Source organism: Archocentrus centrarchus, chromosome 12 (genome assembly GCF_007364275.1).
Source record: "Archocentrus centrarchus isolate MPI-CPG fArcCen1 chromosome 12, fArcCen1, whole genome shotgun sequence".
NCBI lineage: Eukaryota > Metazoa > Chordata > Actinopteri > Cichliformes > Cichlidae > Archocentrus > Archocentrus centrarchus.
In genome coordinates this window covers 9,744,060-9,770,508 of record NC_044357.1, presented here as the reverse complement: position 1 = coordinate 9,770,508, position 26,449 = coordinate 9,744,060, and the positions used below count along the sequence as shown (strand labels likewise).

At 40.2% G+C, this 26,449-nt stretch overlaps 1 protein-coding gene across 1 annotated transcript; it reads right to left on the bottom strand.

Annotated features, from left to right (window-relative positions):
• Positions 1–1,849: 1,849 nt before the first annotated feature.
• slc20a1b (solute carrier family 20 member 1b) lies at positions 1,850–13,295 on the bottom strand. The gene is made up of 11 exons (XM_030742528.1): positions 12,969–13,295; positions 11,241–11,952; positions 10,897–11,037; positions 9,963–10,048; positions 9,562–9,658; positions 6,201–6,320; positions 4,677–4,937; positions 3,923–4,544; positions 3,642–3,827; positions 3,428–3,512; positions 1,850–3,213 (listed from the first exon to the last, which is right to left on the bottom strand). Exons 2-11 carry the CDS (start codon positions 11,581–11,583, stop codon positions 3,058–3,060), a joined length of 2,097 nt encoding a protein of 698 aa, XP_030598388.1. The 5' UTR covers positions 11,584–11,952; positions 12,969–13,295; the 3' UTR covers positions 1,850–3,057.
• Between the last annotated feature and the right edge of the window lie 13,154 nt (positions 13,296–26,449).

Sequence of the window (26,449 nt, the reverse complement as noted above, 5' to 3'; positions counted from 1 at the left end):
AGCCGGTCTCAGCTGGTTTTAAATAGTGTCAGAGAGCCTCCATGGATGTTTGTGTATCAACAGTTAAAAATGCCTCAAGTGCAATTACAAGTTTACAGCCCGGCAGCTTGTGAAAACTCTCAAAGTGATTTTTTTTTTTTTTTTCACCATTTATAACGTGTCTGAGGAAGCATGTGAGTCACCGCAGAGACAAGTTTACTGCTTAACCTAAAAAATAAGATGCTAGGATTGTTTATTTGAATTCAGTCCTCCCCGTATGTGATAAATCTAGGACAAGAATCCAGGGCACTCTGAGGCGTCTGTCCCCAGACGTCTGCTTATTGTGCTTGATTTATACTGTATCATCTGCTTCTGGATATTTTAGGACCAAGGATGCATTGTCCCTGTCCTAAAAATGTGCTAAAAGGATTGTTTTTAAAATTGATCCAGTTATTTAGGCCTAAGAGTGTTGATGGACTAATAAAGGTGATCTTTTAACTGTGGTTAAAAAAAAAAATCAAACTTACATTTAGTGAAGGAGCTTCTTCAGTGTAGCAGTAAATTCTGAAGGTAGAGTGGGGGAGACCATGTTGGGGGCCCTGGAAAACTACAAAATTGCAGTGTTTTCAGTGTAAAGCTGGCGTAAAGGAATCTCTTCTGTCTGCTCCTGTGTCACAGATGTACTGGAGTGAGAGAGCAGAGCAGCACGTGGATGCCAGCGCTCGCTCATCATGCAGTGCGTGAGCTACACTGACCTTACAGTAAATAAAAAAAAGGGACCATCCTACCTGTCTGTATAACCTGTCTCTCCTTGTTTCTTGTTATATGTTATGCAACTGGAAAATATGTCACAAGTGCTTTTTTGTTGTTGTTGTTTTGTTTAAGAATGCAGCTCAGACAGTGCAGCATTATTTTACTGTTAGACTGAATTTTGTAGTATAATCGATCATCACTAACATACTGTATACCAAAATTCTGGCAGGTAGCCAGCCACATAATAAAATGACACATTATACATGATCATAAATTGAGAAAATGTGCAAGAGTAGTTGCTGATAAAATATCTTTTGTATATTTATGTATCTTTATAGTTTTTCAGTATTTAAATCCAGTTTTTCCCAAGTTCAGTGTGTATAAGAGGTACAGCTCATGTTAAAATGTCCTGTGAACTGATGGTCAAGAGATAAATTAAGAATATGAGTTATAAGTGCAGCAATGGCAGGCTGGATCTAGACTGTCCACAACTTTAGATTTCTTTGGGTTGAAGGTGGCAGGTGTTGTATAGGGTTTTTTTTGTACAAGGAACGATACAGTAGGAAAGATTTCCTGGAGCGATCTTTATGGCAGTAAGGTTGAAAAAGAGGGAGAACAAGCTCTGCTGCCTCTGTAGCATGGAATCAAACAGGTGTGATGGGTTGTCCATGTTGGACAGCAGAGATCTTCTGTCCCTCACTGAATCAAGACAGCTCCAGATTCTGGCCAATCACAGTTCCAGCCTTGTGGATTAGTTTGTTGATCCTACTAGCATCCCTGGCAGCACAGTAAATGGCACTCACTCCCAGACTGGTACATCTCCAACATCTTGCTGCATACATTGAAGGATCTGAGCTTCCTCAGATTTTTTTTTAAAGGGGGGATTATTTTAGTTTTGAAGGCTTTGCCAAACTCATGCATTTCCAGATGTTTGCAAGACAAATAAAAATCTGGATAGATATTTGTATCTGTATATTGTGTGTTTGTATTGATAAATGTTTCAGTAATGTTCCCTTCATTATACATCCCAACAAAGACAAATTCAACAGGCATTTTAAGTTTTTCAATTTTTATTTTCTTTTTTAATCCACAAATTGGGAGCAGTACATCTTTATATGCATTTAAAAAAAAAAAAAAAAAAAAAAACTCTTTGGTACCTAATGGAAAATAAAACAATTAAGGCAGCTACAGCATCTAGGTTCTGAAATTCATTTAGTACTGCAGTCAATCACACACTGGCCACGCAATAAACTTCCAGTTTTTAGGTTCCTGCGCCTTGTCACATAAGATCCAGAGGAAAGGTAAAAACATGGTGCTCAGGTAAACACCATGATAAAAACATTGGGAAGTGGACTACAAACGAACAAGGCTGAAGCTGACCTAAAGCAATAAACCATTAGGGATGATGCAATCAAGTTTTAGAACAGTGTGTTTGAGAACACATTGTTGATATTCTGTAATTATATTGCAACAGAGCAGGCACTCATTGCTGCACTGATCAAGAACAGAAAGCCCAGACAGAACGGGATATGCAACCGGCAATTTGGGCTTTGTCATTTCTTTGATGTGTGCTGACTTCTTATGCTAATCATTTCTCCAAACATTCTGCACATGATCATCCAGCGTGTACAGTTAACTCCTACAGAACACTCAATGTTTGAACTATATTGTGACATATGGTAGAAAAACATGCTTTCAAACAGCTGAAAACATTTTGATCTTTCAACAAATAAGTTCTGGTTTTGAAAGAAAACAGGTGTGGTCAGATCTCACTAACTACTCAGAAATGGTGAAACATTTTCACCTAAATACTGATTTTTTTTTTTTCCCCCTCCTTTAATCAGTTTCCAGCATGTGTGATGACTTGAGTGTTATACCTGTAATAGACTAATACTGCATTTTAAGTTGTTCATTTCTGCCTAATGTATAAAAGAAAATGGCTGTACATAATGATCATACATAACTGCAAAGTAAAAAAAGACATGAATTATTAGAAATAAACAGCTGATTTTAGTTTAACTCTTTACAGAATGATGAGATATGAAAAAGCCAGAGCAAAGAAATAAAAAAGTTGCCGCTACAGGTTATGTGACCCAAATGGAACAGACAGCAAGTTATAGCTGGAAAATGATGCAGCCAAGAACCACAGGCACATGTCAAACCCTTTCAAACTTTTTTCTTTCTTCCTCCCCCTCCTTTTTCCTTCTGAAGTCATTAGCCAGAGGTAAGTGATACATTTTGGCCTTCAAACTTCACTCCTTTCCCTCCTGGTGCACACTGGAGCGGTTTCTTTCTCCTCCCCTTGCTTGGGGTGCAGCCGAGTGCTCACAGGATGACGTGGACAAAGAGTGCCATGATAGCAGCACTGATCAGACCAGAGATGGGAACCGTCACAAACCACGCCATGAAGATGTTTCTGAACAGACGCCAGTCTACTGCCTTCCTTGAGCGCAGCCATCCTACTGCCACCACAGAGCCCACCTATTTATAAAAAAAAAAAATAGAATAAAAATATATAATAATTTAATAGCCTACCTCCAAATTATCTGAGTGCATCTGTCTGATACTTTGAGGAAAAACTTGCTCCACATGTGGAACTTCTACCAGACTGTTTACTCAAGCCTCCCTCATATAAAACAGTCTCTTCCCCCATGTCTCATTTGAGTTCCCAGACCACAGGGTTTGACCAGCTTACCTTGCAGTGGGTGGTGGAGACAGGCAGGCCAATGTTAGAAGCAACAACAACAGTCAAGGCTGAGGCCAGTTCGATGCTAAAACCACTGCAAGAAGAGAAGAAAACACATTCAGGTGCATGCGTCTGTGTAGCCTAAATATAAGAAGCAGTAATGTCAAAGGATGCGGTTCTGACAACTAGGAGAAGCAGCTTATGAACTGTCTGCGGAGTCTACCTTGAGGGGGTGATTGGGGTGAGGTCTCTGCCCATTGTCTGGATCACCCGGCGACCCCATACCCAGAGTCCAGCGCAGATGCCCACACCACCATACAGCAGCAGCCAAATGGGTGTAGGTGCGTTTGACACCACACTGCTCGTTTCATAAACCAACCACAAAGCTACCAAAGGTCCAATGGCATTACTACAGAGGTGGGGGGGAGGAAAAAAAAAATTATAACAATCTGGCAAAGAAACAGGTTTCAGGCTATTAACCAAATGACATGTCATTAAACATACCTAACATCATTTCCTCCATGAGCAAAGGATCCAAAGCATGCAGTAAGAATTTGAAGGAACTGGAACAAGACTGAGACTTCTGGTTTGTCTTTTTCAGGCCTGTCATCATCCAGGGAGCTCTGGCTGCTACCTGTATCCTGTATCCCCACGTCTAGTCTCACGTCACCCTCTACCAGGCCTTCAGGAGTTGTGTGCTCTGCCACAGCATTGCAATAGCTGGTGTAGCTATCCATACGCACTCGCTTTTTGTCTTGACCGCCTGACCCCGGAGCCTTGTTGCTATCCTCACAAGCACGGAAATCCCCCTCTTTATGCTTGTCATGCATGCCGATGATTGTCATGGTGTAGGCGGTATAGCTGTTGTTGCGCCGGATAGGTCGGTCAGCCCCCTCTCCCATGCAGTCACTCATTTTGGCCAAGTGGAGCTTGTGCAGTAGGTCTTTGTAGAGGGCTGAGTCTGTGTGGACTGTGTGATACTGGCTGTAACCGTTACTTGGTGGCTGTGGGGGTCTGCTGTTGAACTGAACGTGGTTTTTGAACTGGACCTGGTTCGGAGCATTTGTGGAGGCACCATTACTCTGACTGAAGTGGACCTGACAGTTTGCTTGAACCTGTGTGGGGGCTTCAGAAAAAGAAAGGGAAAAAAAAAATTTCAAGAGTTAATTCATTCATTATTTTAGGAACAGACTTTAATATAATAAAGATGCATATAAGAGTTAAATATTGCATCTTGCCACATTTTTGGCATACTTACCATCATTTGAATTGCTGTAGTCGGTGTCATCAGAATCTCCAATGTCAAATGCCACCTTATGTTCCTTACTACTATCGGCTTCATCAGAATCTCCAATGTCAAAGGCCACCCTGCGCTCCTCGGGGGCTTCCAGGGGCTCAGCAGAAGAATTGTGATTAACAGCTGGTGTGGTAGATGCCTGCTTCAAGATTGGACAGTGGGCCTCTTTAAGCTCCTTCTTTTCCATCAGAGGGCTCTCAGTGGGGCTGGACTTGATATCTCCTATTAGGGCAGGAGATGGATTGAAATATTATTTGGATCACATCCAAACATATACTTAGCGCAGAAGAGAAATCCCAGCACAGCATGTGTTTTTCCTTCAACTTAAGCTGTAGGGAGTCCAAGCATTGCATAACCTTAAAGTCAGAAAGCTCCTTGTCCTGTAAATATAAAGATCCTTGTGTCCAAGGATGCACTCCAGTGCTCACAGGATCAGATAAACAGGATTACAAAGAACATATTTATATTACCACTATCAGGTAGACTTAGCTAAGACAATAAACGAAATGTCTGAAGCTCGCATGACATTTGTTTGTAGCGTTAAAGTGAACCTGATACTCAGCACCAGTATTTTCTGTTCAATAAATCTAGGAGTATCCTGGTGAGGTTATATCATCCAAACTGGTCAAGGCTGGATCTGAAGCAATAGGTTACCCTCAGACTCACCTTTCAATGCAGTGCAAATGGCGACATTTAAGTCAGCCCAGGCTTATTTTTAGCCAAGGAGTTAAAGACCAATTAGTGGATCCCTATGACCCAATTAGTTTGCCTGCGTACTGAATCAAGGCAGATCATGCTTGGTCAGATAAACATGCTGCTTCTCAAGAAGACTGACATGAAGTGACTGTCAGAATACATTTCAAAGAGACCCATCTGTCTGACCAAAGAGTAGATATTTTAGAATATACATTTTTTCATTATGCTCATCATTAATAGAACCTTAAACACTTAAGCATTAATAGAGAACATCTGATGAACTTGTATCCTAGGTTGTATCAGATACAGCTTTTTTGTGATCAACCCTAGCAGACTGCTGATGCATTGACATAGAAAGTGAGAATAAAGCCACTATGAGTCACTAAAACACAAAAGAACTCCATTATGAATAAGAGAGGGGGCAAACACATTCATGGAGGTTAAAATGAATGGTGATGTCCTTTAACATCAAATCACACTACTGGGGTGTAAATGCTGATGACTCAGTTTATTTCCCCTTTAATCCGGGATTATAGAACAAAGGCTTGCAACAATATTTTCAGATTATTTTCATTAGAGTGACTCCATTGTGAAAAAAAAAAAAAAAAAAAATTTATCCCTGAACTCCATTTGCTAGATTAATCTAATCACTCACTGAATAGGTGGAGGTTGCAGTGCAATGCTCCAATCATGATTTGTCCAGTGGCTTAAGGAACCCATCATTCAGTAGTAATAAGAACCAAGTCACAGATTTGAAAAATGAGTCAGCTTGTCAAAAATAGGACTTACGTTCAATCTTCTTCTTTAGGCGAGGGCAGACGATAAACCAAACCACAATGGAGGTCAGCAGAGCACAGGCCAATGATATGAGCAGGATGCCCCACCAAGGTATCATGTCAAATCCCAGCACTGGAGGATTGCCAAGTGCCACGCAGACATACACAAAAGCAAATAAGAGATCGGTTTAAAAAAAAAAAAAAAAAAAAAAAAAAAGGCAGCAGCTGCTACCTTTTCTAGCAGACTACACAGAAAAGAACAATGCACCAAGACTGAAGTATAATACTAAACTGCACTTTTATAATAAATGTGAGGGAATAAACCAATATAATATTTACAAGTCTATAAAGGGGTTATATCAGGACAATGTTTCATTTAAAACAAATGGCACTTATGAAAAACTACTCTACAAATCAGTGAGTGCCTAGCTTCATGGTGCCACATAGTTAAAAATGGAAAGCATGTGTACCCCCAGACACGAACAGTTACGCAACACCAATGTCACCATGACCCCCACCCGAAGTGCCCAGCTAACAACTACAATAAGTTCCTTAAAAGGAGACATCACTTAGGTAGAATAAAAGAAAAGCAAAAAGAAAGGTCATTCACTGGAGCGGTTTGCTGTAGCAATGAAGGCACCCTCTTGCCAACACTGCAGCAAACCTGGTGCAGTATAAATATGTAGTACAATGCATGCTGGCAGAAAGTTACCATTTACATTTCCCTGGAGAAGCAGTTATCTATGTCATACATAGAAGGCAAGTCAGCAGTTTCATGAGGACAAAAAAAAAAAACCAAACTGCTTGGGGGGGGGGGTCCTACCACTTTGTTTGAATGACCAGACATGACCTTGGTCATAAACAAAACACTTCCACTAAGATATGGATTGTTTAGGAAGTGTAAAAGAAGAGAAGGAAATGAGGGCCAAGGGTAAGTCATTAGAGTCTCTGTTACTTTGTTTGAGGACACAGTCCACAGTGCACTCTCCACTGAGTCACACTGCAGCATGAGACTGCAGAGCACCTAACTCATGTTTATTTAGTTATGCAATGGAAGCTCACTCGCTTCAGGACAGGAGAGGCATAAGGGAAAAAGTGGACATGACTAACAGTTAAAGTTTTGTCTAGGACTGGAAACTCACTAGACATCCAAACATATGGTACAGCCATGCAATATCAAAACAAACGTCACATAAACAGAATTTTAAAAATAAAATTATCCACATGATCATTAAAAAACAAAAAGTTTAGATTAAAAAGCTGGGATGGATTTTGTCATCTGATTAACACTCCCACAGAAAGGAATGACTTTATACCATAACCATGCGGTGGGGATGAATGGGACTAGACAGGAAATGAAATTAACCACAGCTGTGCTCCAAACCCTTCGCTGAGACCCATGTTCCACAGCCTGCATTACACAATGACATGGTTTGTTTTTCCCTCCCAGCACTGTATATGCAGTCAACCACCAAACTTAGTTCAATGATTGAAAGTAGGAGTTTATGACTCACTTGGCAAAAAGAATTTACGTTGTCTGTCCTTAGAGCCTTAATAGTCTTGGACCAAGAACATTTGTAACTCCTCAATAAATTAAAATCCATGATGATAGCAGCTTGACCATATTAGTTGCTTTAGATTTGTTCCAGGATCATGGCTCAGGTTAAAACAAGTCATGCATGCTGTGATGTTGATCGTTTAGTGCCCCCATGGTAACTAAAGCTGTGGGCTGTTTGTTTTTCAAAGGGTAATTCAGGCAGAAAATTTGTATCCTGCTAAACACACTGAAGTTTATCAATTGAGGCTAGTATGAGGGGGGTCAGAATGTCCTGCCACTGTGACACTGAGCACTTTGAAACAAATTATGGTGTGCTTTTTGGGGGGTGGGGAATATTAAAAAAAAAATATATATATATATTGTTCAGACTTTTATATAGAGCAGGTGCTAACAGTTGTGTTATGTGCAGTAACAAGGACAAAATTTAGGGCAGATTCAACAGATGTTGTAAAGAGGGAATTAGCTCCTAGTATCTGTGCACCAACTGAAGCCTTAACAGTACTTTACCTGAACGTCATTTGCCTTCATGTCTGAGTGCCATGAAGTTTCTTTTACTTCCCTTTTACAATGTATGGGGGTGCAGTGCAGTGACAGCAGCTGTATGATTTATGACGGTGTGATTTCACACTGAGCCTCATATGTACAGGACACTCAGCTGACCCTTAAATTCTCTGGTCCAAATGCTGACTTGAGGTCTCTGGCACTCACTGGCATATTGAGTACAGGAATGTGCTGTGGGATGCCTGGTGTCCAACTGCACCGCTATGTTAGTCTGGAGATCAGGGAATGCAGGAAACCAAACACTGAATTCAGTTTACTGCAGATACTGCTGCATTTGGTTGTATTCGTCAGTAATAATGAGCTGCCGTTGTCCTACGTGCCAGAGAAGTATAGTAATCAAAACAAAGCCTGAAGTAACTATGGGAAGTCTAACACTCAGGAGGGAAAAAAAAAGCCTATTATAATCAAGTGATGGATTTGTGATATTGATCATTGACAAACTGGTCAAACAGATGAGTGAAACCTGGTCGACTCTTAAATTGAGCCAAGGTTTATATGGTGACATTTGTCCTTGTGTGCAGAATATAGAGTATATGGATGCTAATTTGTGTGAATATATAAAAAGAATCAAGCATAATCTTTAAACTTCAGAAATTGTAGTTAGCAACTTCAAGTGTGGTGAACTTGACATGACTATACTGTTGTGCCTGACTAACCAGGGGTTTTACTGCTTATATGGGAAGTGCAAGTGTTCTCTTCTTAGTGTGCTGATGTGCATTCACACATCAGCTCACCAGATCTGGTCAAACTCTGGCCTGTAGCCGTCATTTAAGAGGCCCAGGCCAGTTAAGATCTTGAACTGTTAGGCCCTGCAGAGAGAAGAAAACAAAAGGAGCGAAAACAGCTCATTTAATAAAGAGTTTCTGGTAAACCAAAAACCAGCAAATATTAAGAGCACTGCCACAGAGTCAGTAATAATACAACTACTAGCAGCGGACAACTTTGACGGCACACTCTTTACTTCTCTTTTCCTCCTGCATGCCTGAAGTGATGTCAGGAGTTAAATGAAATCTTATTTCCATCTCCCTGTTGTGCTCCACTCTAAAACTTCATGCCAGCTATGACCCACATAGAACCACAAAGCAAGAGAGCTTCAAAAAAACATGTTAAAATAAACACGGCTTCTGTGAAAATGGTAAACACAGTCTGGTTCAGTCTGGAATATGTGTGGGCATCCGGCTGTCTGAGGGAGCAGCTTATTTTGAGCTGTGGCTGTGGGCAGGCATGCAGAGAAAAATGAAACAATGATACTCACCCGGAGCTCCAGTGAACATGATGGAGAACAAGTTGATTGCCATGGTTATCGCATAGAAGACAGGCAGGGCCTTCAATCCATTTGGTACTGGGTCTTCCTACAGGAAGAAAACAGAACATTCAGAAATACAAAGTCCACTGTATGAAGAGAATTACCTAAGTTTGCTGTCAGGTTACAGTTGATGGCACAACAAGGGCAGAGTGGAAATCTGAACCATGTGTGGATAATCAACTGCTTCAAAGCACAGTAGCTCATTTTTTCTGCCATGTAATAAACATTTTCCCCAATTTCATTTTGGGTGTGGACTAGTACAGTGTTGAAACAGCCATAAACCATGGCCCCACAATGGTCTAGTATTACAAAAACTGAGTGTATCCACAATCTGATAAAAGTGGACTTACTTTCTGTAAGATGAACCTGCGCACAAAGTAGAAGACAATGGCTGACATTATTCCAGACAAAAGGGGACTCAGGAACCAGGAAGCAACTGTACACCAAAAATAATTATAAAAAACAAAAGCATTACAATTAGGTGGAAATGATACAGTTTGGTCAAAAGGCATTCAAATAACCCTTCTTTCCTCGCAAATTGAGTCACAGGAGGATAGAAACACCACTCCTTGAATTGTCTCTTAAACCTAAGACAGCCCTGACAGCTCAGGTCTAAAATATACAGTCAATGTGGATCATTTTATGCTCGACTGTTCAGTCAGTAATTGTTTCTGCAGTGTAAAAAACTAACCTCTTGTTATAATTTTAGCTTTTAAGAGTCACTTTTGGTTGTTTTACTACACAGTTTATTATGAACAATGAGTTTGCTGGCACACAAAGAAGAGGGGGAAAACAAACAAACAAACAAAAAACACCACAAGCAGGATAAGAAGTTTCCTCAGCCAAATGGGCATTTGCTTATCAAATTGTCAGAAATGACAGGAAGAAAAAAAAAAAAAAAAAGGCACATGTGACAAACTGAACTTGGGACCATCACTATACATCTGCCTATTGTTCTGACTCAGCCTACGATCTTATCAAATATCATTTCTTACTTATTTGTACAGCCTCATCCTATAGTCAAAAGCAATACAGTGGCTGAAATCACTATTGATTTTTACAGTGAATGCTTCCCATGTTTGACTGCTGTGGATTTAGCTAAAACCCTGCACCTGCCATTCACAGATGCACTAGAGTGCTTGACCTGAATTTGGGAAGGTATTATAACACTGTATTAGCAGTCGTCACAAGCTGCCATTAATGTAATATACCTTAATGTAGTCTGTGATGCAATTTAGCCAAACATTAAGGACATTTCTAGGTCAGCTGATTAGAGTTACTTACCAATACGTAGGAGTTCAAACCACTTGACCCCCTGCTGGCCTTTGGCAACCAGCGAGAAGCCAATAGTAGCACCAACAATGCAATGCGTTCCAGAGATGGGGAGCTTAAGGAAGGAAGCGGCCAGCTGCCACACAGCAGAACCTAACCAGAATAAATCCATAACATCAGTTGCATGCAGACATAATTTCAGCTTTTCTACAAACCAAAAATGCTACAATAAATAAAAATTCAGTACACCACTACAAGGCACTTTGACATCTCCATTTTCTACATGCAAATCTCTGGCCACAGGGTTCAGGGACCGCAGGTTCAAATTACATGCAAGATAAGCTGTGGATACTCACCAACCATTGCGCTGACAGATCCAGCCATCAAGACATGCTCAGTGCCGTTGTACATGCCCACGTCAATGATACCCTTGCGAATGGTTTCACTCACTTTTGCCCCAAGAAGCACAGACCCCAAGGTCTCAAACACTGTAGCTAGAATGCATGCCTGACGCAAAGTAACCACACCAGAGCCCACAGCTGTGCCAAATGAGTTAGCAACATCATTGGCACCAACGGAAAAGGCTAAGATGAAGGCAATGATGAAGCCAACAACCAGCAACCACACATACTCAGTCAGAGCAGTGCTGGGTGCCAAGGTGGTGGCCAGTGTTATTGCAGTTGCAGTTGTTGAAAACATTTTTGTAGATTTTAAAAGAAACTGCTTCACAATCTTAGAGGAATAAATGCCTGACAAAGTATTTTTTAATAAATCAGTTTCTAAACAGCAGCTAGTAAAACAAAGAGGTAAATAGAGGTAAATAAATAATTAGCTTTTTTTTTTTTTTAGGCCCACCTGTTTTAAACAGGATGTGTGGGATTCAGCAGTGCAAACTTGTAAAGGTTTATCTGGATCTAACCAGAAAAGGTAAACTAGAGGTACAGTGAAAATCTATTGCTATCCTAAAGTCTTGCTAGATCTGTTGTTGTTCTTTGGGTGCAGAGAAATTAAGCAGAATGAAAAGCCAGCCATTGTGCAACTGTGACTGCAGATGAACAAGGGCACATCCTGAAAAGACAACACACACAAAAAAAAGATCTTTAGTAACTTTGACATGGAAGCACAAGTCAAAGGTTTTACACGAGGAATAAGTCTTTAAATCATGAATACGATGACTAGAAACCAGCCCGGAAGACGGACCTCTGGTTGCTGCCCTTCCTTAAAACCTGACGGAAGCCATTTTTAGTAAATGGCGCATGAGAGACCGCAACTACACCACACCGTTTTCCATTATTTTCACCCAGACACTTATCATTTAAAATGATTATTCCTGTGCGGTTGATGACAAACGACGGTAAAAGAAACCCTGAGATACGCTGAGCTGTTATTTGTGGGAGACATTTTAACTTTTCCGGCTCGCACACGTGTCGTCATTCATTCGCGTAACACGAGCGCTGTGCTCGTGTTGCGTGTTCATATGGTTACACGCGCCTGGACCGGGCTAAACAAGATATTTAAACCGGGATATAATCTGGCGTTTTAATGCGTCGTAATAGCGGTTACGTCTATAAACACTCGTGTTTATTTTCCGTAACAGGGGACGCAACCGGATGTGACTCACTTTAGGGAACAAGAGCGACTCAATGCGGCACCGGCTCGTTGTGTCGCGTGTGTCGACCCAATTTGAAAGGTCTATAAAGTACGTTTAAGACAGAAGGTGATCGCTGCAATCGTTAGCTTAGCCTTACGTTAATAACCTTAAGGACACCGATTACACCGGGGTTATAGCATGATACGAACTTAACATTGTACAGTCCTACTGTTTATGAACTCCCACAATTAACGGTCTTAATCCGTGCCAAGTCAGACAAAGTATTTAATCCACACTAAATGTATATATTTTCTTTTTCTACTCGGTAAAATACACTAGTCATCACTTGTATTGAATGCACAGTACAATAGCTACGTTAGCATTAGCTTCACCCTAACCTACGCTTTGATGTAAGCCTTAATTAAAATGTTCTCGAAATGAGCAACTGCGAGCTCTTTATTAAGAGGTGCAAAGTGTTAAATATAAAACTTACCACACGCTGCAGTTGTTGGTCCTTTAGAGCTGTTCTCGCTAGCTGTTAAGCTAATTAGCGCGCGCACAGACGTTAAGATAGCGCGGGCGGGATTAAAAGAAAAAAGAGAAAAACTTAACTTGATTATCAAATTAAGCCGTTCAAAAAAGAAGCTACGCTTAACTTAAAAATAACGTGACTAAAGAATGATATTTACGAGTAACTGAGTCAATAAGGTTAAAAAAAAACCGCCTTTTCGGATCGAGAAACTTCTCAATTTGAACGAACGCCTTGCTGACTCGAGGGGAACTCGCCTGTGCCGGTGAACGGAGTGGGGCCGGGGACTGCTTCTCCTTTATTGAACACGATTACACAAGCCCCACCCACTGCGAGCGGGGCGAGCTTCCTGTTTCACGTGAGAGGTGCGTGGTTCTTGTTTGCGCGTGTGCACCACCGGGAGCGTGAGCCCACTTCATTGTGAAATCTTATTTTATAATTTTTTTTATTCCACGCCGTTGTCTTTGTATCTGTTAACCTGACTACCAACACACAATACGAATACCAACACACAAAAGAACCTGTTAGATGCTTCCACTACAATAAGCGTTACACAACAGATTTCCGCAGGCTAGTACTCTTCACATTTATTTCACAACTGCAGATGGATGCTATTCAGCAGACAATTTATTAAAAGAACTGACAGATTTTAAATGAATATAATCGTTACATTCAAAACCCTGGGCGTTTCAAGACATCTCACAGGGAACTATAGCACAAATAGACATAAAACCATACTCTTCTATTTATGGGAGTCACATGAAAACAGCCGGTGGTGTTGATGTTAACTGCATTACAGAAGACTTGCCGCTCATTGAAGTGCATTCGGTCGGAAATGATAACAACATTCACCCTCTAACAAAAGTTTTCTTTGGTCGCTGTTCTTTTATTGTGTGTATCAAGAGAGACGTGATAGACAGAGGACAGAAGAAGTGCTCAATAAGCAGGCCAAAATATATTCTGGGTTGAAAAGTTTAGCTTTATAATCGTTTAAGTAAATAATCTATAGCCTATTTGTATGGCAAAGATGATGAATGATTATACAAGCCACAGATTGTGTAGTAAACAGTGCAATTTTATAACATAAACATGACTGATCTGATTATACGATCCCCTTGTTATGGTCTTTATTGTCTCTGACTTTCTGACGTCATTTCTTTGAGGGTCATGGAAATTTTCACCGGCTTCAGTAATTACGATTTCTGTCAGTGCCCCTGAAGGCATCATCGTATAGGCGAGGCGATTTGAAAACTCGAGTTTCAAGAATTCTTCCCGTAACCTCTAACAACATAATTTGCGCCTTGCCTAACTCCCACCTCAGCCCAACCTAGAGTGACAAAAAGCCTTCTTGTTTACTCCCTTAACCAGAGGATGTAGACACAGAAATGTGACCTGGACATGGCCTGTAGTGCAACTGTCAATGTCAGAATATTTAGAGTTTCTTTAATTGCTTCACCTCCAGGAAATGAATATGCTTTTAAGACCAAATTCAAAATGGGGTTACAGTTAAACCTTTGAAGTCTAAACCACCTTCAGTACTGATAAGTTACTATAACCCCATCCTGATTGGCAAGCCTTGGGAGAACAATTTTCAAAATTCAAAAATTACATTATTGTGACAGCAGAGGGTTAGGGTTAGACCACAGAGGATTTTAAGACTGCTTCATGTTCACTGATTAAATATCAGACTCACAGAGGAGCACCTGTTGGGATGAAATAACCACTTTCATTTGACTGCATATGCAAATAGCAGCCACCCTGATACTTAAAGCAGCAAAAAAAAAAACTACTGGTTGTGTTGATTTTTTTTTAAGCTTTAGAGATAAGCTGAGAAACATTTTTTCCTTTTTTTGATGCTGTAGTCCACAGCTTCCATGAGCAGCAAACACATGTCTTGAACTGAGCATGCGGGCCTAAATGATGTTTTTAATGTGCTCACACTCTCTTCATTGTCAATATAATTAGAAAAAAGACAGGCCTGCTATATCAGTACAGTCTTTCGTTTTATCACCTGTTTTATGGGCTTTCAAAGGTCTTAGGCAACATAAATTAACTGAATGAAAGGCTGAACGAATGACAGATGGTTAGTTATACAAAGGGGAACACAAAATAGAGTGGCACTGCTTCATTGGAGAGCCTTTTCTTGGTTCTAGGTTAAAAAAAAAAGTCCTTTCTGCTGCTGGTGTACCAAATTTCAAGTTTAACTTTAAACAAAGAACTTAAATGAACTTGCACCAAATCCTTACGCTCTGGTCGGTTAGACAGCGCCACCTAGAGTAACTTATTATTTCTAAAACACTGGCCCTTTAGGGCTTCCTAAAAAGTGGCGCCCAGTCTGATTCTCAGAAATGCTTTCTCTTAAAGCTAGGAATGTTCACAAAGCACCTGAGCACGTAGCTCCTGTTAAAACCTGTTTGGAGAAGAGGGAAGAGGACCTTTAAGAAGTTTAAGAATATATATTATATATAAGCAAAAACTTATAACTATCAGCATGTAAATAATCAGCGATATAGTTTCAAAAATTTTGTTAGCTAGAGGATGTTTTTCAGTCAATTTACACATTATCTATAACCATACCATGTCTAAACAGCAAATTGATTAGTTCTACTATGATCTGCTTCTGGTTGTTTTAGGACCAAGGACTTACTGTTCCTGTCCTAAAAAGCATGAAGTAGTGTTTATTTCACTGATGATTTTGAACTCATTAGAAAGGTCAGATTCAATAAAGGAACCTCTTCAGGTCCTGGTGTAAAGACAGAAATTCAATCAATATTAGTAAATTCTGACCCTTTAGGGGACAGAGCACTGCCCACTTCCTGGTTTTATCACTACTTATAACCAGGCAAGTCGTATAGAACCTTTGAGACATGATTCATATCCAGAATTGTGGCGGTTTGAAGCTAGTAGTGGAATACTTCTGTCTGTCCTATCACAGATGCACTGGTGTGATAAACATGGAAACCAGAATCACTGTGCAGTAAGCCACGCCTTAAACAGGAACAACCAGTCTGTATTACTTGTGTGTCCCCTTTGGTTTCTTAAGTTTTGTAAAGACATTTCTAGAAAATATGTCACAATATCTTTGTAGTAATGCTACTCAGATAACCAGGTCCATAATCAGGACCTAATCGCAATCAGGTAGTGTTGTGTTATGTAGCGTCATGCCACTCCACGCCACTAGGTAGCATCTCTTGATTGGCTGAATCTTATAGTGATAAAGATAAAGTATGCACCACACCTGAGGATATTAACCAGGCTTTTGCTAAAGTTATTGAGTTACTTGTCAAAACAGTCTTTTGGAGTGGTCACCTCTTCCCATCTGTACTTAATTTCAAATGACCCAGCCTCGTGGATCATCTTTATGCCCAATCATCCGGAGACTGTTAATGATGTGTTGCAAATTTCATAGGTATGCAGTACTGTGCAAGTCTTAAGTCACCCCTTATTTCTTTATATTTTGCCTCCAAGGAGCCAGACTTACTTAATTTTTTTAAGTGGTCTTTAATAATAGTTCTCCAGGCCTTCTGAAGGTTTTTCAGTTTTTCTTTGGACATTGGTTGCTTTTTCACTCATTTTCAGTCCAGTCCTTGACCAATTAAAACCGATCTATGACTAATTTGAACATAAAAAGGCACTTAACTCATGAGATGAACCAATGTTGTGTCTAAACATAACAGACAAGAACCAATTTTAAATTGCCAAAGATAATGCAATGTGACAGATATACAATAGAACTTTTGTACCAACAAGCTGATTTTTGCTTGGACAAGCAAACAATGTGTTGTAGTAATCCAGTGATGAAATAAATGCACAAATAACAATCTCATGTTCAGAGCATGACACAATGGATCTTAATGTAGCAATATTCCTTAAATGGTAAAAGCAAGAGTGAATCAGAAATTTGACATGAACATTGCAGAGTTTAAAGATTACACCAAGGTTCCTAATGGAAGATTTAGTAAATGTGGCAAGGGGACCAAGAGTATCAATTATCCTAGGCACAAATCTGTCAGAAGCACAAAGGACTTCAGTTTTTTCTTCAGTAAGTTGGAGAAAGTTATCAGCCATCCAACTTTTGATAAAATCTACGCACCTAATCAGCATCTGTAAATTAGAAACATGTTCAAGCTTAAAAGAGATATACAGCTCTTGCACTCAAAGGTGCTCAGGATAGGCTGTAAAGGGAGCAAATATAACAAAAACAATAAGGGCTCTAAAACAGAACCTTGCAGCACACCACAGGCAAGAGAAGCAGAAGAGGACCTGTACCCAGAAACAGCCACAGCCACATATATATGAACTTCTGCACTGGTGAGCAGTTCAGCAGTGGCTGTGCCATTCTCTAAGCTAATGTTTTCCAGTTTACTTAGACAATTTTCATAAGTGAACCATGTCTAAACTCTAAACTGAAAAAGTGTACTGTAATCTGCTTCTGCATATTTTAGGACCAATCTTCTTCCCTGTGCTAAAACTGCACTGGAAGGATTGTTTTCAAAATGATCCAGTTGTTTCAGTCTAAGGTTGCTGAAGTACTGATAAATGTGATCTTTAATTGTGGTTAGAAAAGTTAAACCCAATAAATGAGCTTCTTTATGCACTGGTGTAAAAAGAGCACCTTTTGTAATAAATTCTGACCCTTAAAGGGATAGAGAAGGCCTCACTTTGTGGTTTCACGCACTGTTGTAGTCATCTTTTGTCTCTGTACCCAAATCAGTCAAAAAAACATGGAAATGATTCATATCAGGGATTGTCGAGGTTTCATACAAAAAGGTAGTAGTGAAAACTCTTTTGTCATGTTGCACATACTGGGGTAATAAACTAAACATGAAAACCAGCAACATCACACAGAAAGCTTGTAAATAAAAAAAGGGGACCATGCTTGTATAACCTCCCTTTGATTCTTGTCTTCATTATGACATGACTGGAAAACTTTGTGTAACTGGTTTCTTAGGCGTTCTGTTCAGCTCAGATATGGTTTAAAAGTTTCACTTTCACAATATCAAAGTGTTGTTAGTGTTATTGTTAAGAGATGAACAGGTAACTAGATCAGAAAATGATAAATAAAAAGAATAACTTGTAATTTATTTATTAATTAGTTCTGTTTCCTTTGTAAATTAAAATATTGTATGACAACACTGTGCGGCTGTTGAGTACATCCAGACCTGGCCCTGGTGCGCTCATGAAGCTCTATATTTTGTCTTTTCACCATTTTCCCCTCTGCTTAAGAAATTCCTTGTAAAAGTCCTCTGTTGATGGAACTGTGAGATCTATCAGTGCACCTGAAGGCACCATTACAGCAAGATAGCAGGGATGATTTCAAAACTCCTTATTCAGGGAATGTTCCTTGTTTACTCCCTTAGCCAGAACCTGCAGACACAGAAATGTGACCTGGGCGTGGCCTATAGCACAACTATCAGTGTCAGAATATTTAGAGTTTGCTTAATTGCTTTGAATCAAGGGGAATGAATAGGCCATAGAGACCAAGTTTTAATTAAAAAAAAAATCAGTTTACGGCTACAGTTAAACTTGTGAGGCCTAAACCGCCATCAGTGATGATAAGTAACCCTAACTCCATTCTGATTGGTATGACTTAGGCAAACAGTTTTCAAAATCCTGAAATTACTTATTGTGGCTGACAAAGCTGATGATAAGGCTGCTTCATGTTCACTGGTCAAATATTAAAATCACAGAGGGACACCCAATGGGACAAAATAACCAAGCATTACTAATTTTTTTCCTCTTTTGCTCGGCCTTATGATACCAAAATCCTTTGGTATCATAGCTTTCATGAGCAACAAACATGTGATTTTAAAGAATGTGATGAACTGAGCATGTATTATATTCACTCTTCTATCCCCTCTTCATCATTATAATAGCACTTTAGTAGAAAAAAAGACATGCTTTACTTTATTGCCCTTGACCTGTTTTGCTGTCAAAGGTGTCCACAAACTGCCAGAATGAAAGGTCATTGTGTGACAAGGTCAGCACTCTAATTCTTAGTTATAAATCAGTAAAATTCATTTATGCTGCTAAGCTCTACCAGAATCTCTGTTGTACCCGATTTGAAGTTTGATCTATAAACAAATAACTGACAATTCAGTGTGAATAGACGTATTCAGTCATTGCGCTGTGTGGTAAACAGCGCCACCTGCCGTACATTATCGTGCCATTGCTTCTGCTCCATATTTGCAAGCAGTTTAGCACTAAGAAACTCCTGAAAATTGGAACTAAATTCTGGCGTAGAAAGGTTATTCACATGTCATCCTAAAGTAGTTCATGAAATGAAACACTGATAAACGCTGCCACCTACTTACTGTACATTATTATTACCATTGTTTTATATATTTAATTAACTTTCCTGTGACACACCTCCCACTAACACGCCCACTATTACCAGAACTGCTGAATCTCCTATGGACCTAAGAAATCCCTTACATTACACTTTAATCTTTCTCCATGTCTGGAAGTGTCACATATTAACAGAGGTGGGAAGTAACGAAGTACAAATACTTCGTTACTGCACTTAAGTAGATTTTTCAGGTATCTGTACTTTACTTAAGTATTTATTTTTCTGACTACTTTTTACTTTTACTCCCTACATTTTTACATGAGTATCTGTACTTTCTACTTCTTACATTTTCAAACAGACTCGTTACTTTTTAACACGTCAGAAGAAGTTTGCATTTCCGGTCAGTGCGCCGTCAAACATCAAACGATCTGAGCCTAAACGGAGGAATAATAACACATAAGAGACAATCGTACTGGCGTATCCTCCATCATCGGGGCTTATCTCGTACAAAGGGATTAAATACGCAAACCCATATAATTAATGTATCATTTATAGCGCTATAATCGGGCCGGACCGAGTCCGTAAGTTGCGCTGCGGCACATAAACAGCTTAGCTAGCGCTACTGAAGAGGAGCGAGCATGAGGGGAGTAACATGTGGCAGGTAAATGCAACGTTTCTAAATGCTCAACTAATATCAGCAAACACACAAAGTGTGTGCAGTTTGTTACACAGTGTGTCTGCTAGCTAAAAGAAGAGCTGCTGTATTTCAGGGAGAGCAAAGAGAGAGAAGTTCACTCAGAGATGGAGAAAGAGGACAGGAGAGGAAGAAGAGAGGTTAGATTTAAAGGTAAGGACTGGAAAACAAACTGAAGTATGCTGACTTTGTGTAATTCAAAGATTCTATGAAAATACTGCAGTTTAGTGTGTAATAAATAGGTTAGCTTGTTGTACTGTATTTACAGTAAAGCTCTGTGTTGGTGCACTTTGTGTTCATGGTCAGAGTTACAGGTTACATCAGTGCAGCAGAGATGAGTTTGAATCAAAGCTGCTGATGCTGAGATTCATTCACTGAATCCAACATTTCTACAGCCTGTATGCTGTCAGTGTAGGGGATGGAGATCAGCTCAGATAGCTGTGAAATACTGGGTTACATCTTTGTGAGTTCAGTTCATCCACACAGAGCAGTAAACCTCAGAGCAGCAGCAGCAGCAGCAGGTCAGCTGATCACAGCGTGCACACCAACATCATTTACTGCAGCTCACAATAGAAAGCTGTGATTCTTCTCCCCATGCAGAGCCACTACAGCTGATCTTAGGGTTCCTCCAGCTTCTGAATCCCACTGTAACCCCTGAGTATCCTCATGTTGGTGTTTAGGTGGAGGCACAGTCACCCTCTACTGTGGAGGACACAGAGAACAGAGCTGTGTTTAAATTCCCTTTCACATTTTGTGTCCTACATAACAGATTCAAGCTGAGTGCATTCATTAGGATTAAAATTTAGATTGGAATAATGTTTGCATTCTCATGTAATTTTATTTTATATTATTACAATAATATATAACGAGGTTCGGTTAGTTTTACACAAAAATAGCAGGTAGAAACGTCCTCCAAAGAACTACTTTTACTTTCTTACTTTGAGTACATTTCAGAGCCTGTACTTTTTTACTTTTACTTAAGTAGAGAAGTTGAACCAGTACTTCGACTTTTACTAAAGTATTTTTTAACATAAGTACTTGTACTTCTACTGAAGTACAGAATGTCAGTACTTTTGCCACCTCTGCATATTAACATGTTTTCCTCTCTCCATGGGAAATACAGCAATTCTACATTAGCTAGCAAACACATTTTATGTCAAAACCTCTGAAAAAGAGGTTGTGTTTCTGGTGGAGTTTGAATGCATGTCATTCTTTCTGTCTGTAAACACGATAGCTGAAAAAGTTTTGATTTCTGGTCAAACTTTGTAGGGGTGCAGCGTGGGGTCATCATAACAATCTGTTAAAATTTGGCTTACATCCACCAAGATCTTCAAGATCAACTTAATTATTTATTGGTTGAAAAATGACAATATATAACTTAGAAACTATGATTCTTATAACATATAGGAAGCACCCTATAAAGATTTGTGTGCCACGTTTGACCTCTGACCTCTCCTTCAAGGTCAATAGATTGATCTGAAGGTCAAAGTGATTATCACGCTACATGGACATACACTATACTGCCAAAAGTATTCGCTTGTCTACCGTCACACACATATGAACTTGAGTGACATCAAATTCTTAATCCATATGTTGGCCTACCCTTCACAGCTATAGCAGCTTCAACTCTTCTGGGAAGGCTTTCCACAAAGTTCAGGAGTGTATTTATGGGAATTTTTGACCATTTTTCCAAATGCACATTTGTGAGGTCAGACACTGATGTTGGACAAGAAGGTCTGGCTCGTCATCCCAAGTCATCCCAATGGTGTTCTATCAGGTTGAGGTCAGGACTCTGTGCCAGTCAAGTTCTTCCACACCAAACTCTCTCATCCATGTCTTTGTGGACCTTGCTTTGTGCACTGGTGCGCAGTCATGTTGGGACAGAAATTGTCCAAAATGTCTTGGTATGCTGAAGCATTAAGAGTTTCTTTTACTGGAACTAACCAAACCCAGACTCACCCATCAGAAGCACGATTCATCACTCCAGAGAACACGTATGCCCTGCTCTAGAGTCAGTGGTGGTGTGCTTCACACCACTGCATCAAATGTTTTGGCTTGGATTCAGCTGCTCGGTCATGGAAACCCATTACATGAAGCTCTCCACACACTGTTCTTGAGCTAATCTGAAGGCCACATGAAGTTTGGAGGTCTGTAGCTATTGACTCTGCAGACCTCTGCACACTCTGCACCTCAGCATCCACTGACCCCCTCTGTCATTTTACATGGTCTACCACCTTGTGGCTAAGTTGCTGTCATTCCCAATCGCTTCTACTTTGTTATACTACTACTAACAGCTGACTGTGGAATTTCACAACTGGACTTGTTGCACAGGTGACATCCTATCATGGTACCATGCTGGAATTCACGGAGCTCCTGAGGGCGACCCATTCTTTCACAAATGTTTGCAGAAGCAGTCTGCATGCCTAGGTGCTTGATTTTATTCACCTGTGCCCTTTGGAAGTGATTGGAACACCTGAATTTGATGATTTGGATGGGTGACTGAATATTAATTATTATTAAGTATTATTAAGTAATTATTTCTGTTAATTTTGCTCGTGGTGTTTTATGTTTAGCTTCTCCTTCAGTGATATTCTCTGAAATGTGTCTCACACTGTTGAACAATTAACCACCTTTACATCGTTGTCTTCATAAAGGAGTGCTCCTGTGGAGTCCTGTATCAGAGCGATGATGGAGGACCTGCTGGAGGAGCAGACAGTCCCTGGATCAGTCCGAGTTGCTGCTGTTTTGGAGGGTGCAGATGTCTTCGGGGGACGGCTGTAGATTTTGGTGTGGTGTTTGCTCTACACTCTCAGCACTGAACATCCAGACAACTGCAGGTACACATTTAAGGCAGTCCAGAAGATTTTGTTGGACTTTGACAAACATGCTGACATTGAATGTAGGCACTGAGAACCAAAGTGTTCCAGTTACGGACTCTGAGTGCTGGACTGTAACTGATCAAACTGTTACAGAGTTCCACTTACCCTGTGGTGGCCTGCTGACCTGTCCATGCATACATAAAAAAGAACAAGCTGGTTCAGCTGGAGGGTTAAAAGCAGGAGTCCACAGACTAATGTGTAAGATCAATGTAGTTATGTCCATGGTCTTATATACAGTCTGTGGCCAATACAGTAAGCTAACTTAACACTTTTAGTTTTACAGAACATTCATACAATAAAGTGCAAGGCAAGCGTGAGCAGTTTCAGAGCTTTAAAGTAAGCTTGTTTTCCATTGTGTAATGAACGCTGTCGTGCTCTTATTTTTACAGGCAGAAAAAACAGGCAAAGTGAACAAATTCTCACTCTGATCTAATTTGAGAGTTTGTAACTCAAACAACATCATGAAGGTGACTTTTTCATGGCTTCGTTAAAAATGCTAAAGTTAATGAATGAGCAGATTCATAAGTACCTGGGTCACTGCAATCTGCTCATCATTGCATATTTACCCATACATTAAGGTTTCAGATTTGTAACATAATTCAAACAAAAGAACCTGACAGACGAACCTACTGCAGCATTATTATGCAGTAATAAAATTAAAATACTGAGTGACTCCCAGTGTTGCCCATGTAATAGCTGTGGCCTCTGTGCAGCCTTCACCACCCTCTGCAGAGCAGCTTCATGTCACACAGTGATACAGGAGCCCGGGAAGCTCTCCACCACACATCTAGAATGAGGTGTGGGCTGATCTTCTGTCCAGCACGCCTCAGTCTCCTGAGGAAGTAGAGGTGCTGGAAGTGTTGTTGCCCCAGGTGAGGTCATTACTTAGGTATACACCCAAGTATCTGTAGCTGGAGACCGCTTGCACTGCAGATCCTCCAATGTGCAGGGCCAGGAGGCTCAAACAAGTAGGTTAAGCCATGATTTCACTTCCTGTATTTCAGAGTAAACAGCAAAGGGACAAATGGAAACATGTCAGTGTGATTAACTGTTCAGAGGCACATGTTGAGTTGATCAGAGGAGGAGATTTGGCTATTCTCCACTCTTATGACCTATTAAAAAGTCTGATCTTAAATTCAAGAAAAATGAGGTCTTAAAATGTTTTATTCCACCCCCCCACCAAAAACAAAAAAAAAACCTGCTGCAGACATTAAATTTGTTCATGGTGACTTTAACAAGAATCAGAAGGGTTCATTTTGAAATGATATTTTAAGTTGTGTTTTATGACAAATTATGGGTGAGCTTGGGGGCCCCTGGTGGTCAGGGGGTCTATGCAGCCGCACATGTCGCCTATGCCTCAAGCCGGCTCTGCTCTGCTCCTACTCATCACTCAAAGTGAGTGTGTGTGACAAACAATTCTATAATTAGTGCAATTTGTCAGTAACTACAACGATAACATCACCTTCTCCTGGGACAGTCAACCACTCAACGCAAGCGATGTCTCAAAACGTCCACTAGAGGTCTCTGTAGACCACACAATGGCAAACACAGCGAACAGCAGCAGTTACAGAGTCAGATAGCCCATGACTAAAATAGGAAAAGCTCTTGCACTGATTAACTTTGACTCTACTGGATCTGTGAAGATCATATTTAATGTTTTATTATAATTTATTATCTTGATGCATCTGCTGTCTGTGTTTGAGCTCCTCCAAACAGACACACAGAGTAACATCAGAGACTGTACAGTTACAGTGAAATGAAAACTATGCAAGGTGAGGACAGCTGTGTTTCTTACAAAGGCTGCAATAAAATCTCACTGATGAAAGGTGTATTGACATTCTATCAATACACCTTTAAACCAGCATAGACACCCATGTTTCCCTTTCAAAGGAAATGAATGGAGGCATGATTTTTCAATAGTGAACTTTATCAACAAACTGAAAACTAACACACTTCATGAGAAATGACTCCATGCTTGTGTTTTTTTTGTTCCCCCTAAGCTTTCATGAAGTTCTCCATCCAGCTTGTTAGTGAACTTCAGGGTTTGTGATGAGACAGGAACGAGGTGGACGCAGAGGTCTTTGCAGTTCGACATTAGCGTGTTTACTATCAGATTTGACAATGGTGCATTTGTTCTCTGTGGATTACCAAATCTTTGTTATTCATGAAATGTTCAGTGAGACTTGGTTACAGTTGGTTTGTAAAGAACCGAGCAATGTCAGCTGTTTATATAACTTCTCTTGCCCTGCTTTCTTCTGAGCTACCCTTTTCTTGGAGCCAGATGACAGCTGTCCCCGAGTAAAGCTTTGTCCACCGGTCTGCAGCTTTACCGTTACAAAGCATTACTCCTCACTAGCTTACTTGTTTGGATAAGTGTGATACCACCAGAGCTGGCCCATGCCTTGAAGGGGTCCTAAGCAAGATTTGATTTGGGGCCCCCTTCATACCATTTCATTGTCCCCTGAACTTAACCGTTATTAATGCTGAAGGGTTAAAGTTGATTATTAATTTTTTTAGGATGCATTACTGTTTCAGCCTTTTCAATTTAATTTTTCAATTCAGTTTTATTTATACAGCGCCAACTCACAACAAGACCCCACAATAATTACAGAGAAAACCAAACAGTCATCCTTAAAAATAAAGAGGGTGTCTGTCTCCTGAATCCAAGCTGGGAGCTGGTTCCACAGAAGAGGGGCCTGAAAGCTGAAGGCTCTGCCTCCCATTCTACTCTTAAGTATCCTAGGAACCACAAGTAAGCCAGCAGTCTGAGAGCAAAGTGCTCTATTGGGGGTGATACGGTACTATGAGCCAATGAAGAGAAGCCAGTATGGGAGAAATCTGCTCTCTCTTTCTAGTTACTGTCAGTACTCTAGCTGCAGCATTTTGGATCAGCTGAATGCTTTCCAGGGAGCTTTTAGGACAGCCTGATAATAATGAATTAAAATAGTCCAGCCTAGAAGTAATAAATGCATGAATTAGCTTTTCAGCATCAGTCTGAGACAGAAATATTAGAGTGTAGCCTTGTCATTAAATTAGTGTTATTACAAATGTACAAATCTGGACAGTTCGAATAGTCTCTTCTTTCTTTTAGGAAATTGACATTTGTAAAAAATTAAAACAAACCAAAAAAGTTTCATGACAAATGTGGATGAGCTTGGGGGCCCCCTGGTGGTCAGGGGACCCTATGCAGCCGCATATGTCGCCTCTGCCTCTGGATACCACAATCCAGATGCTTTGCATCACATTGATCTGAATGTTTCCATTCATTTTGCAACCAGTAAAAGAGAGTTTACATTATCACCATTTCACTGTTTGCATTTCTTGGTTCATTTGTATTTATTTTTTTTTGACAGTTTGTCTGCTGCACATGCCTATCAGACTGGAAGAATTACCCAGGGCTCTTTCTTTAGCTTCTTTGTAAGATTGGCAGCTCTCTGTAGATTAAGGGTGCAGTCACACAGGTGCAGCTATGTGATGTACAGGAAGGAAGAGTATGTGAACAGTGTTGTGGAGGTGAAGAGAGTGTCAGCCAGGATCAGGACTTTGAAGCTGGAAATCAAAGGGGTAATGTTGAATGTTATGA